The sequence below is a fragment of the Somniosus microcephalus genome, chromosome 9 (genome assembly GCF_052327205.1).
Source record: "Somniosus microcephalus isolate GS21.2 chromosome 9, FLI_Smic_1.0, whole genome shotgun sequence".
NCBI classification, from domain to species: Eukaryota; Metazoa; Chordata; class Chondrichthyes; order Squaliformes; family Somniosidae; genus Somniosus; species Somniosus microcephalus.
In genome coordinates this window covers 59,421,829-59,435,042 of record NC_140995.1, presented here as the reverse complement: position 1 = coordinate 59,435,042, position 13,214 = coordinate 59,421,829, and the positions used below count along the sequence as shown (strand labels likewise).

Below are 13,214 nucleotides of genomic sequence, written 5' to 3'. Positions count from 1 at the left end.
TGTCACTGGATGTTCCTGCTCCCAGATACACATGATGGATCCAGTGTCACTGGTTGTTCCAGCTCCCAGACAGACATGATGGATCCAGTGTCACGGTGTTCCTGCTCCCAGATACACGTGATGGATCCAGTGTCCCTGGGTGTTCCAGCTCCCAGACAGACATGATGGATCCAGTGTCACTGGGTGTTCCTGCACTCAGACACACATGATGGATCTAGTGTCTCTGGGTGTTCCTGCTCCCAGATACACATGATGGATCTGGTATCACTGGGTGTTAGTGCTCCCAGACACGCATGATGGATCCAGTGTCACTGGGTGTTCCTGCTCCCAGATACACATGATGGATCTGGTATCACTGGGTGTTAGTGCTCCCAGACACACATGATCGATCCAGCGTCACTGGGTGTTAGTGCTCCCAGACACACATGATCGATCCAGTGTCACTGGGTGTTCCTGCACTCAGACACACATGATGGATCTGGTATCACTGGGTGTTAGTGCTCCCAGACACACATGATGGATCCAGTGTCACTGGGTGTTCCTGCACTCAGGCACAGATGCACATCTGAAAGATAGAATAGGCTGGAACTCGAGAGAAGGCTGAGGGGTGACCTGATTGAGCTCTTTAAAATGATTTAGTGTTTGATCAGGTAGACATAGAGATGTTTCCACTTGAGGGGGTGACCACATCTAGGGGCCATTAATATAAGATAGTCACTAATAAATCCAATAAGCAGTTCAGGAGAAACATCTTTACCCAGAAAGTGGTGAGAATGTGGAACTCGCTACCACAAGGAGTAGTTGAGGCGAAAAGCATAGATTCATTTTAGGGGACGGTAGATAAGTACGTGAGGGAGAAAGGAATAGAAGGATAGGGTGAGATAAAGTAAGGTGGGAGGAGGCTTGTGTGGAGCATAAAAGCCAGCATGGACCTTTTGGGCCAAATGGCCTGTGTGTGCTGTAAATTCTATGTAATTCTATGTCCATCTGCAGTCTGTGTCGACAGGGTGTGAGGCAGTTTTATTGCATCATCCCTATAATCGGGTTCAGTTGTGTAACTGTAAACATGATGTCGTCTCTTTACGTGCAGCCAGTTCCCGAAGAGCTTCTGACAATGGCAAAAAGATATGAGCAAAACAAAATGAAGAAGGAGTATGAGCGGGAGCTCGCAGCCTCCCATGGGGACGGGCGCAGAGATCGTGGGCATGGCAGAAGGGGCTGGAACAAAGTAAGATTTGAAAACTTTCTTACACAATTTAATCTGATCTGTATTAAATTGTATCCATGGCAAATCATAAATCTGAGCATTTCTTGTTTAAATGATTAATGCTCTTTGTCTTTAATAAGCATTAGTCTCGGTCTGCAACTAAATTACTTCAGTACAAACAGTGCGGAATCCGATGGTGGCGTTTGTACTTGAGAGAAAAGCAACAAGATAAACTGTAGGGTACCAAACATACACATGCAGATTTCAAGCTCAAACCATCCTTGCAGAGAAAGCACTTTCTCAACAGTGGAATCAGTAGCTTTAGAAAGTAAGGTCAGATCTTTATCCTGATCAGAATCATTTACTCCTTTAACAAACTTAGCTTCAGCCCCCAATTTTAAAAAAAACAGTATTGGTGAACTATTTCAGCTAGTGACGGAGCTGAAGGAAACGTTCTGCTTCCTCTCCAGGTTGTTCGTATGTTTAACACTGTAACCCATACTATAGTTCTCACAGCTGTGAGGGGGTTATATTAAAGGTGCAGGACCATGACTAGTTTGGGCCACTATCCCAGGGTGAAGTTATTCTCACAGGTCACTGACAGGCAGTCGTGAGCAGAGCTGGGGTGTTCTCGTTGGAGTTATTTTTCTAGTTTGTGCCCAGTGATGATCTCAGGAAGCTGTGAACTAACATTGCTAGTCTCCCAGACATTACTTATTCCACTTACAAGGAGGGCACCGCCCCACCCTGAAGAAATGGGTTTTAAAAACGTAATTTTATAAATTGGTGTGGCGGCAATGCATTGGTGCAGGAGCGTGAGGTGCTGAATGATCAGTGACCGAATGGAGTGGAGCGCATCGGGGAGGACATCCTGCCAGCAGGAGGTTGGAAGGCCCTTAGATTTTAAGGCTAGCAGGGCGGCCTTCCAAACTGTCGCGTTCTCTCTTTCTACCTGTCCGTTCCCCCGGGGGTTGTAGCTGGTGGTCCTGCTCGTGGCAATACCTCTCACGAGCAGGTACTGGCGGAGTTCGTCGCTCATAAACGATGAGCCCCGGTCGCTATGGACATAGCTGGGGAAACCGAACAAGGCGAAAAGGTCGTTCAGGCATTTAATGACCGTAGCACTGGTCATGTTTGGGCAGGGGATGGCAAACGGAAAACGGAGTACTCGTCGATGATAGTGAGGAAGTACGCGTTGCGGTCAGAGGAGGGGAGGGGCCCTTTAAAATCGATGCTCAGGCGCTCAAAGGGGCGAGTGGCTTTTATCAGGTGTGCTCTGTCTGGCCTATAAAAGTGCGGTTTGCACTCGGCACAGACTTGGCAGTTCCTGGTCATGGTCCTGACCTCCTCCGATGGAGTAAGGCAGGTTGCGGGCCTTGATGAAATGGAAGAACCTGGTGACCCCCGGGTGGCAGAGGTCATTGTGGAGGGCCCGCAGTCTATCAACCTGTGCGTTGGCACATGTACCTCGCGATAGAGCATCCGGGGGCTCATTGAGTTTCCCGGGCCGGTACAAGATATCGTAATTGTAGGTGGAAAGTTCAATTCTCCACCTCAAAATCTTGTCGTTTTTGATTTTGCCCCTCTGCTTGTTATTAAACATAAAAGCAACTGAACGCTGGTCAGTGAGTAGGGTGAATCGTTTTCCGGCCACGTAATGCCTCCAATGTCGCACAGCTTCCACAATGGCCTGGGCCTCCTTTTCGACAGAGGAGTGTCTGATTTCGGAGCCTTGGAGGGTTTGTGAAAAGAAGGCCACGGGCCTTCCCGCCTGGTTAAGGGTAGCGGCCAGGGCAAAGTCGGACGCATCGCTCTCCACCTGGAAAGGGATGGATTCGTCCACCGCGTGCATGGTGGCTTTAGCAATGTCCTCTTTGATACGGTGGAAGGCTAAGCCGGCCTCTGCCGCCAGGGGAAAAGAGGTGGACTTGATAAGTGGACGGGCTTTGTCCGCATAATTAGGGACCCACTGGGCGTAGTAGGAGAAAAACCCCAGGCATCTCTTCAGGGCCTTGAGGCAGTGGGGCAGGGGAAGGTCCATAAGGGGACGCATCCGGTCGGGGTCGGGGCCGATGACTCCGTGTTCCACAACCCAGCCAAGGATAGCGAGGCGGGTTGTGCAGAATATGCACTTCTCCTTGTTATACGTAAGGTTTAGGAGTTGGGCAGTGCGGAGGAATTTGTCGAGGTTGGCGTCATGGTCCTGCAGGTCATGGCCGCAGATGGTCACATTGTCCAGGTAGGGAAAAGTGGCCTGCAACGCATTCTGGTCGACCATCCGGTCCATCTCCCTTTGGAAAACGGAGACCCCGTTGGTGACGCCAGAGGGAACCCGAAGGAAGTGGTAGAGGCGGCCGTTTGCCTCGAAGGCAGTATACTGGCGGTCCTCATAGCGGATAGGGAGTTGGTGATATGCTGACTTAAGGTCAATGGTGGAGAATATGCGGTATTGTGCGATCTGATTGACCATATCAGATATGCGGGGGAGGGGGTATGCGTCCAGTTGAGTATATCGATTAATTGTTTGGCTGTAGTCAATGACCAGGCGCTGCTTCTCGCCGGTCTTGACGACCACAACCTGGGCTCGCCAGGGGCTGGTGCTAGCTTCAATAATCCCCTCCTTCAGGAGCCGCTCCACCTCAGATTTAATAAAAACTCTGTCACCAGCGCTGTATCGCCTGCTTTTGGTGGCGATGGGCTTACAGTCGTGGGCGAGGTTAGCGAACAACGGGGGGGGTGACTTTAAGCGTGGAGAGGCTGCAAAAGGTGCGCGGCGGGCAATTTGAAAACTGCTGGTTGCAGACTGAGTGGGGGAAGGGGTCCACCGTACGCCATCGTGACACTCTTAAGGTGGCACTGAAAATCCAACCCCAGTAGAACAGCAGCGCAGAGATGGGGCAGGACAAGCAGTTTAAAGTTTCTGTACTCTGTGCCCCTCACCGAAAGGGTCACCACGCAGTAGCCGCCAACGTCCGCTGAATGGGACTTGAAGGCCATAGAGACCCGGTGGCGTGCTGGCAGGACCGGGAGAGAGTAACGCCGCACCGTGTCGGGGTGGATAAAGCTCTCCGTGCTCCTGCAGTCGAAAAGGCAGGTCGTGGCGCGGCCGTTTACCTTAATGTCCATCATGGACCTGGCTAGTTGGTGAGGTCTAGATTGGTCCAGTGTAACGGAGGCCGGCGTAGGGTCAGGCGTGTCGCTGCAGTCATCAGGTGAGTCGGGGGCCCGTTGCAAAAATGGCGGCCGGAACGGATCACCCATGGTCGAAGGCGTCCAAGATGGCGGTGCCCATGATCCACACGCGGCTGGAGGCGTACAAGATGGCGTCCAAGATGGAGGCGTCCAAGATGGCGGCCCGCTCGGCCCACATGCGGCACTGCTGGAGTTTGGGGTAGGTTTAGCCTTGCAGACGCTGGCGTAGTGCCCTTTCTTCCCACAACCAGAGCAAGTAGCGTTTTTCGCCGGGCAGCGCGCTCTGGGGTGTTTGGCTTGGCCACAGAAGTAACACTTCGGGCCCCGGGACATCGCTGCAGAAGTTGGGCCGTTGGCGGGATGTGACGGGGGTGGCGCGGCGCAGGGTGGCGGCGCCCACGCCATCCACAATGCGGCCGCGCAGTCAGGGGAGTAGGCGTCCATATTCCGGTGGGCCACGTCTAGCGAGAGTGCGAGTGCCGTTGCCTTCAGGTCGAGTTCGCCCTGCTCCAACAGTCTCTGCCGGGTGTAGTTGGACCTGAGGCCCGCGACGAAGGCATCCCGGACAAGTTCCTCCGTGTACACCGCGGCCGACACCTCTTTACATTTGCAGGCCCGGCCGAGCACCTTCAGCGCCCGTAGGTATACCTCCATCGATTCCCCGGGTTGCTGTTTGCGGGACCCCAGGAGGTGTCTGGCGTAAACCTCATTTACCGGGCGTGCGTACTGTTCTTTAAGGAGGTTGAGAGCACCCTTGTAGGTAGTCGCATCTTGGATGAGCGAATAAGCTTGGTGGTTCACCTTGGAGGTCAGAACTCTTAGTTTGTCGCCATCGTTTTGAACAGTTTCGACGGAGGCTTCTAGGAAAAATTCGAAGCATCGCAGCCAGTGTGCGAACTTGGTAGATGAATCCGCCTCTTGAGGGTCTAGTTCCAGGCATGCTGGTTTGAGGATTTGCTCCATCGAAAAAAAAGTTTAGCTAATAAAATTGATGCGCTATCAATTACTGAGAAAGACTGGAAGTTAAGAGAGTAACAAACAGGCTTTTATTAACTAAAGAACGAAGGCATGCCTCTAGTGGTCGACCGGTCCTGAATGCCTGGGGAACTGCAGAGCAGCCGCCTTTATACCAGGGCATATGGGTGGAGCCAGGGGCGGAGCCAGCTGAGGCATGCACAGACAGGTACAACAATGGGCAAGAGTGAACAACAGTGAAGTGAACAACAGTGGTTTACCACAGGGTCTAAAGTTTCAGGCTATCTCTCCCTAAAGGAAAGGAACGACTGAAGATGTTGCCGTCCTCCAGATAGCACTTTTAATAAATTTAACTAGACTGTAACCTTCTGGATATTATGAGGGTCCGGGATACCCCCCAGAATTCTGCAACTCCTTACAAAAGAGTGTACAGAAATTGGGTTTGCGTGTTTATACAGAAATACTCAGACAATTCTAAAAATATATAGTTTTATTTAAGAGCCGACATTCATTTAACAGCTGTTGAGTCAGTCGCAACATTAACAATTCAAAATACTAATAGCTTACATTTCTTATTTCTCAGAGATCCTTATTTTAAATCTTTACTTCGTTACATTTCTTGCTTATTTCTAAATCCAGAACATCCACCAAAACCAAATAACTTGATTACCCGAGACTCAAAGTTAAAAACTTACAGATGGTGCCTGTAAAGTTGAGAAATGCTTGGCCCATTCAGCAACTTCTGACTTTTCATCTGAAAAGCTCTATCTTTTATACTTTTTTTGCAGTGGTTTATTCTTTGAAGTTCTCTGCTGATGTAAGCTAATTGTCTTTATTGATACCTCTGTTGAATGCTTTCTATCTTACTGTCAATTCAACTGCTGCATGCATAATTATGTCTCTACCTTTAGGTGTTCCAAAAACTATCATAAAAACAATATGACAGCAATAGTTTCTGTTTGATGCCATTCTTATCGAAGATTTTCCATTCAATTCTTAATAATGGCTTAACTGGTTTTTAGCAGACATTGTGACTCCATGGTGTTCCAAGTTCAATGCAAAAACAATGTAATTGCTTGGTGTATCTATTGAAGTCATATCTTCAAAGTGTTCTTGTTGGTATCATTATTTACTATGTATAAATTAAAGACACTTTGACTGAATGTTTACTTGTTTTCTAGCATATTTAATCGTGTTTCCTGTCTTCCAAGTTTAACATAAAAACTATTTCACCAGCAGGTGTTTCTTTTACTTGATGTCATCTTTTCAAAGGCAAATGCCTCTTTTAATGTTTGCGTTTCTGTTCAACTTGTTGGTTTCCAACATCTCACTTGTGTCTTTTCATTGTGTTTTTCCCAAACTCCAGACCCTCTGGAATCGCCAAACTGCCATTTCAATAGGGTCATTCTTTTAGTATATTTAACTAATTCCCATTTCAAAGCTTGTATGTTTACAACTTTGTTAAACAACTGATCTTTATCTCAGAAGCCTGTATTTCTGTTTGCAGCCTGTGTCTCCGAGGCTTTAGATTTTTAAACCCAGTATATCATGTATTAATAATATCAGAATTCTGTTCATATTATGGTGTATCTCTTGAAATATGGCTTATTCCGTCACACCACAGGGAGAGAGTGCAGTCTCCAGCTTGCGTTGGGAGAGGTCCGGGTGGAGATCGGGCTGGTCCCATATGGAGGGAGTGCGGTCTCCAGCTTGCGTTGGGAGAGGTCTGGGTGGAGATCAGGCTGGTCCCATAGGGAGAGAGTGCAGTCTCCAGCTTGCATTGGGAGAGGTCCGGGTGGAGATCAGGCTGGTCCCATATGGAGGGAGTGCGGTCTCCAGCTTGCGTTGGGAGAGGTCTGGGTGGAGATCAGGCTGGTCCCATATGGAGGGAGTGCGGTCTCCAGATTGCGTTGGGAGAGGTCCGGGTGGAGATCGGGCAGGTCCCATAGGGAGGGAGTGCGGTGTCCAGCTTGCATTGGGAGAGGTCTGGGTGGAGATTAGGCAGGTCCCATAGGGAGGGAGTGCGGTCTCCAGCTTGCATTGGGAGAGGTCCAGATTGGGCTCTGATAGTGGAGATGAATATTTGAAGGCAAATATCCTTAAAAAAGGATTGTTTTCATTCAAAATAGCCTCAAATGACCCCGAACGTTAAAATTAAGAGGTCAAGCAAAAGGAGTTTTAGTTGTTTTAAATGGTACAGCCAAACGATTGGGTAATTTACACGTTTATATCTTTGCAGAGAATCTAAAGCAATGAGCCCCACATCCTGCTGTCATGGAAAGTGCGAGTTCCTGCACAGGCTCTATCCCAAGGTACTTGACCACTCAACCTTCCCGCACCCTTTGCTGTTTGGAAGCTGAAAAGAATGTTCTTTGAACAATTGCTTTTTTCTATTTTGTAAACAGAATGTTATTTTGTACTGAGGCGGTCGTTTTGTGGAAGGAAGGTATGTGGTTCCACGCGATGGCTGGGACAGCGGCAGTGTGTGCTGTCCCTGGGTGTTCCACTTTCTGCACATTGTATTGTATTTTATTGGAAGATAAATAAACACCCACTCAGTTCCAGTTTTAAGTGTCCCTGTCTGTGTATGTGCTCACCTGAGGCTCCTGACCAGAATGGAGGGTCCTGTGTTCAGTGCTTCTATACCATAATACCATGGCAAATTGTCTATACAATTCATTTTAAACAATTTTTTTTTAGCATAGCAGACATTATGGAAGTGGAGTTTGTAGGAAGGTGTACTGCTATTCACTGTGACTTCAGTTTGTACCTCTGTGCTGTTAGGAAGTCCGAGTGTTGTCGACCTGCCAAAGTGCGTAAGTCCCGCTCCCTCAGTACTGCACTGAAGTCTCGGCCTCGATTATTGGGTCAGGTTCCAGAATAGGGCTTGAAGCAACAACCTTCAGACTCGGGTGAGCATGCTACCACTGAACCAAGTTGTCCCTTCAGTAGTTCTTTATTTAGGCTGAGTTCAGATCTCTGAGATTACCACATGACTTAAGCCAGAAATTTACCATTAAATAGTCAAGAGTAAAACTCTTCCAGTTTTCAGTCACAGGAACAGAACTAGAATTTTACTCAGAACTTTCTAGCACCTCCTACGTTCTATCAAGTAAGTAATGCACAGCTTGCTGGTTGTTGAACTCTGTTCTAAATACTTGGCCAACTTTTCCCTTATCTATCTGTTATAAATGTTAGACTGAACCCAATCTGCGAATTACTGCTGCCCTACTGAGCATTGATGGGAATTCAAACTGTACAACATCAACAACATGGGCACAGGTGTGGCACTCCTGCACATCAACATCTGGATTCTTGGTCCTGGCTTAAGACCACTGCAACTGGATAGGGCGATAAATCCACATTGTGTTAAATAAATAATATATATATATATGTATATGTAGAAAGAGAGAGATAAATGCACATTCTGATCAATACAGTGAGGTCAATCCACATTCTAATCAATACATAGGAACAGGAGTTGGCCATTTAGCCCCTTGAGCCTGTTCTGCCATTCAATGAGATCATGGCTTATCTGTGACCTAACTCCATACACTCGCCTTTGCCCCACATCCCTTAATACCTTAGGTTAACAGAAATCTATCAATTGCAGATTTAAAATGAACAATTGACCCAGCATCAACTGCTGTTTGTGGAAGAGAGTTCCAAACTTCTACCACCCTTAGTGTGTAGAAGTGTTTCCTAACTTCACTCCTGAAAGGTCTGGCTCTAATTTTTAGGTTATGTCCCCTAGTTCTAGACTCCCCAACCAGTGGAAATAGTTTCTCTCTACCCTATCAGTTCCCCTTAATATCTTGAAAACTTCAATCAAATCACCCCTTAATCTAACTTTGAGGGAATACAACGCTAGTTTGTGTAATCTCTCCTCGTAACTTAACCCTTGAAGTCCAGGTATCATTCTAGTAACTCTGCGCTGCACTCCCTCCGAGGCCAGTATATCCTTCCTAAAGTGTGGTGACCAGAACTGCTCACAGTACTCCAGGTGTGGTCTAACCAGGGCTTTTTATAGTGGTAGCATAACTTCTACCCCTTGTATTCTAGTCCTCTAGATATAAAGGCCAGCATTCCGTTAGCCTTTTTGATTTTCTTTGTACCTGTCCATGACATTTTAATGATCTTTGTACATGGACCCCTAAGTTTCTTTGGACTTCCACTGCTTCTAGCTTTTCACCATTTAGAAAGTATTCTGATCTATCCTATTTAGGTCCAAAGTGGATGACCTCACACTTGCCTATATTGAAATCCATTTGCCTCAGTTTTGTTCATTCACTTAATCTATTAATATATTTTTTTAATTTGATGCCTCCATCTATACTGCTTACAACGCCGCTTATCTTTGTGTCATTGGCAAACTTGGATATGTGGCTCTCTATCTCGTCATCTAAGTCACTAATAAATAGTGAATAGTTGAGGCCCCTACATAGATCCCTGTGGGACGCCACTAGTCACATCCTGCCAATTGGAGTACCTGCCCATTATCCCTATTCTGTCTCCTGCCGCTCAGCCAATTTCCTAACCAGGTCAATAATTTGCCCTCAATTCCAGGAGCTTCAACTTTAGCGAACAGTCTCTTATGACTGACTTTATCAAATGCCTTCTGGAAGTCTGTATAAATAACATTCATAGACATTCCCCTGTCCACTACTTTAGTCACCTCTTCAAAAAATTCAATCAGGTTCATCAGGCATGATCTACCCTTTATAAATACACACTGGCTCTCTCTGATCAGCTGAAAATTTTCAAGGTGTTCAGTAACTCTATCCTTAATAAGTATGGGATTCGAACTCTCGCATACAAAGCACAATGGATTTGCAGACCATCGCATTAACCACTCATCCACCTTGACCTGCCAAATTGAATTTACCGATGAGATAAATTCACATTCTGATCAATACAGCAAGATCAATGTGCATTGTGATAATGGAGAGGAGACATTCAGTATAGAATGATGCTCCGTGCTCTCTCTTGTTCACCAGTCCTCTTCTGTTCTTATCCATCCAGGAGATGGGGGCACGGTATTGACTTGGATAGAGAACTGGTTGGCAGACAGAAAGCAAAGAGTTGGAATAAACGGCTCTTTTTCCAAGTGGCAGGCAGCGACTAGTGGGGTACCGCAGGAATCGGTCCTTGGACCCCAGCTATTCACAATATAAATGATCTGGACGAGGGAACTAGATGTAATATCTCCAAGTTTGCAGACGACACAAAGCTGGGTGGGCGTGTGTGCTGTGAGGAGGATGCCGAGAAACTCCAGTATGATTTGGACAGGTTGGGTGATTGGGCAGAAGCATGGCAGATGCAATATAACACGAGGTTATCCACTTTGGTGTCAAAAACAGGAAGGCAGATTATTATCTAAACGGCAATAGATTGGGAGAAGGGGAAGTGCAACAAGACCTGGGCGTCCTTGTGCACCAGTCGCTGAAAGTAAGCATGCAGGTGCAGCAGGCGGTTAAGAAGGCAAATGGTATGTTGGCCTTCATAGCGAGAGGGTTTGAGTACAGGAACAAGGATGTCTTGCTGCAGTTGTACCACTTTGAGTACTGTTGGGGGTGGCGGGGATGGCTTACCAGAGGAAGGCAGCAGCAGCCAACTTCCTGGCACCAGGGGTGGCTCTGCTGCACAGGACGGGAGGAAAAAGAGGGGGAGAGCTATAATAATAGGGGATTCTATTGTAAGGGGAATAGATAGGCGTTTCTGCGGCCTCAAACGAGACTCCAGGATGGTGTGTTGCCTCCCTGGTGCAAGGGTCAAGGATGTCTCAGAGCGGCTGCAGAACATCTTGGAAGGGGAGGGTGAACAGCCAGTTGTCGTGGTGCATATAGGTACCAACGATATAGGTAAAAAGCGGGATGAGGTCCTAAAAGCGGAATATAGGGAGTTAGGAGGTAAATGTAAAAAATAGGACCTCAAAGGTAGTAATCTCAGGATTGCTACCAGTGCCACATGCTAGTCAAAATAGAAAATAGAAGGATATTTCAGATGAAAACGTGGCTAAAGGAATGGTGCAAGGGGGAGGGATTCAAATTCCTGGGACATTGGAACCGGTTCTGGGGGAGGTGGGACCAGTTCAAACCAGACGGTTTGCCCCTGGGCAGGGCCGGGACCGATGTCCTAGGGGGAGTGTTTGCTAGTGCTCTGGGGGAGGGTTTAAACTAAAATGGCAGGGGGTTGGGAACCTGAGCAAGGGGACAGAGGAAAGGGAAACGAGGATAAAAGCAACAGATAGGAAGGAGAAAAACAAAAGTGGCAGTCAGAGAAATCAACGGTTTAAATTAAACATGGCCACAGTAAATAATAATTCTAATAGGTGTAAGAGCGTTAAAAAAACAAGCCTGAAGGCTTTGTGTTTTAATGCGAGGAGCATTCATAATAAGGTGGATGAATTAGATGCGCAAATAGAGGTAAACGAATATGATTTGATTGGGATTACGGAAACATGGCTCCAGGGTGGCCAAGGCTGGGAACTCAACATCCAGGGGTATTCAATATTCAGGAAAGATAGGCAAAAAGGAAAGGGAGGTGGGGTAGCATTGCTGGTTAAAGAAGGGATTAACACAATTGTAAGGAAAGATATTAGCACTGATGATGTGGAATCTGTATGGGTAGAACTGAGGAAATACCAAGGGGCAGAAAACATTAGTGGGAGTGGTATATAGACCTCCAAACAGTAATGCAGAGGTTGGGGACGGCATTAAAAGGGAAATTAGAGAAGCGTGCAATAAGTGCACAGCAGTCATCACGGGTGACTTTAATCTACATATAGATTGGGCTAACCAAATTAGTAACAATACTGTAGAGAAGGAATTCCTGGAGTGTTTAAGGGATGGTTTCCTGGACCAATATGTCGAGGAACCAACCAGAGATCAGGCCATCTTAGACTGGGTATTATGTAATGAGAAAAAATTAATTAGCAATCTTGTTGTACGAGGCCCCTTGGGTCGGAGCGATCATAATATCGAATTCTTCATTAAGATGGAGAATGAAGTCGTCGACTCAGAGACTAGGGTCCTCAATTTAAATAAAGGAAACTACGATGGTATGAGGCGCGAGTTGGGTAGGATTGATTGGGGAATGTCACTCAAAGGGCTGACGGTGGATAGGCAATGGCAAACATTCAAAGACCGCATGGATGAACTACAGAATTTCTTCATCCCAGTTTGGCATAAAAATAAAACAAAAAAGGTGACTCAACTGTGGCTAACAATGGAAATTAGGGATAGCATAAGATCCAAGGAGAGGACATATAAATTGGCCAGAAAAAGCAGTAAACCTGAGGATTGGGAGCAGTTTAGGATTCAACAAAGGACAAAGGGATTAATTAAGAAAAGGAAAATAGAATATGAGAGTAAGCTTTCAGGGAACATAAAAACTGACTGTAAAAGCTTTTATACATATGTGAAGAGAAAAAGATTGGTGAAGTCAAATGTAGGCCCCTTGCAGTCAGAATCAGGGGAATTTATAATGGGGAACAAAGAAATGGAAGACCAATTAAATACATATTTTGGTTCTGTCTCTGTTGCCTCACAGCGCCAGGGACCCGGGTTCAAATCCAGCCTCGGGTGACTGTCTGTGTGGAGTTTGCACATTCTCCCCGTGTTTGCGTGGGTTTCCTCCGGGTGCTCCGGTTTCCTCCCACAGTCCAAAGATGTGCGGGTTAGGTTGATTGGCTATGATAAATTGACCCTTAGTGTTAGGGGGATTAAATATGTGCGGTTACAGGGATAGGGTGGGATATGAGTTGGTGTAGGGGTTACGGGGATCGGGTGGGATATGTGTCGGCGCAGGCTCGATGGGCCGAAATGGCCTCTATCTGCAC

The 13,214-nt window shown here is 46.9% G+C and overlaps 1 protein-coding gene across 5 annotated transcripts in view; it reads left to right on the top strand.

Annotated features, from left to right (window-relative positions):
* ddx43 (DEAD (Asp-Glu-Ala-Asp) box polypeptide 43) overlaps positions 1–7,938 on the top strand; it is a 117,885-nt gene extending 109,947 nt beyond the window's left edge. For 4 of the 5 annotated variants that reach the window (XM_085996632.1, XM_085996631.1, XM_085996634.1 and 1 more), the window contains 2 exons: positions 1,091–1,228; positions 7,614–7,938. In XM_085996632.1, the coding sequence (XP_085852758.1) occupies positions 1,091–1,228; positions 7,614–7,622 (147 nt within the window). In that variant the 3' untranslated portion in view covers positions 7,623–7,938. Of the gene's footprint in view, positions 1–1,090; positions 1,229–7,613 lie in introns of those variants that run through there. The other variant, XR_015079499.1, reaches the window with a different exon arrangement.
* The last annotated feature ends 5,276 nt before the right edge of the window (positions 7,939–13,214 follow it).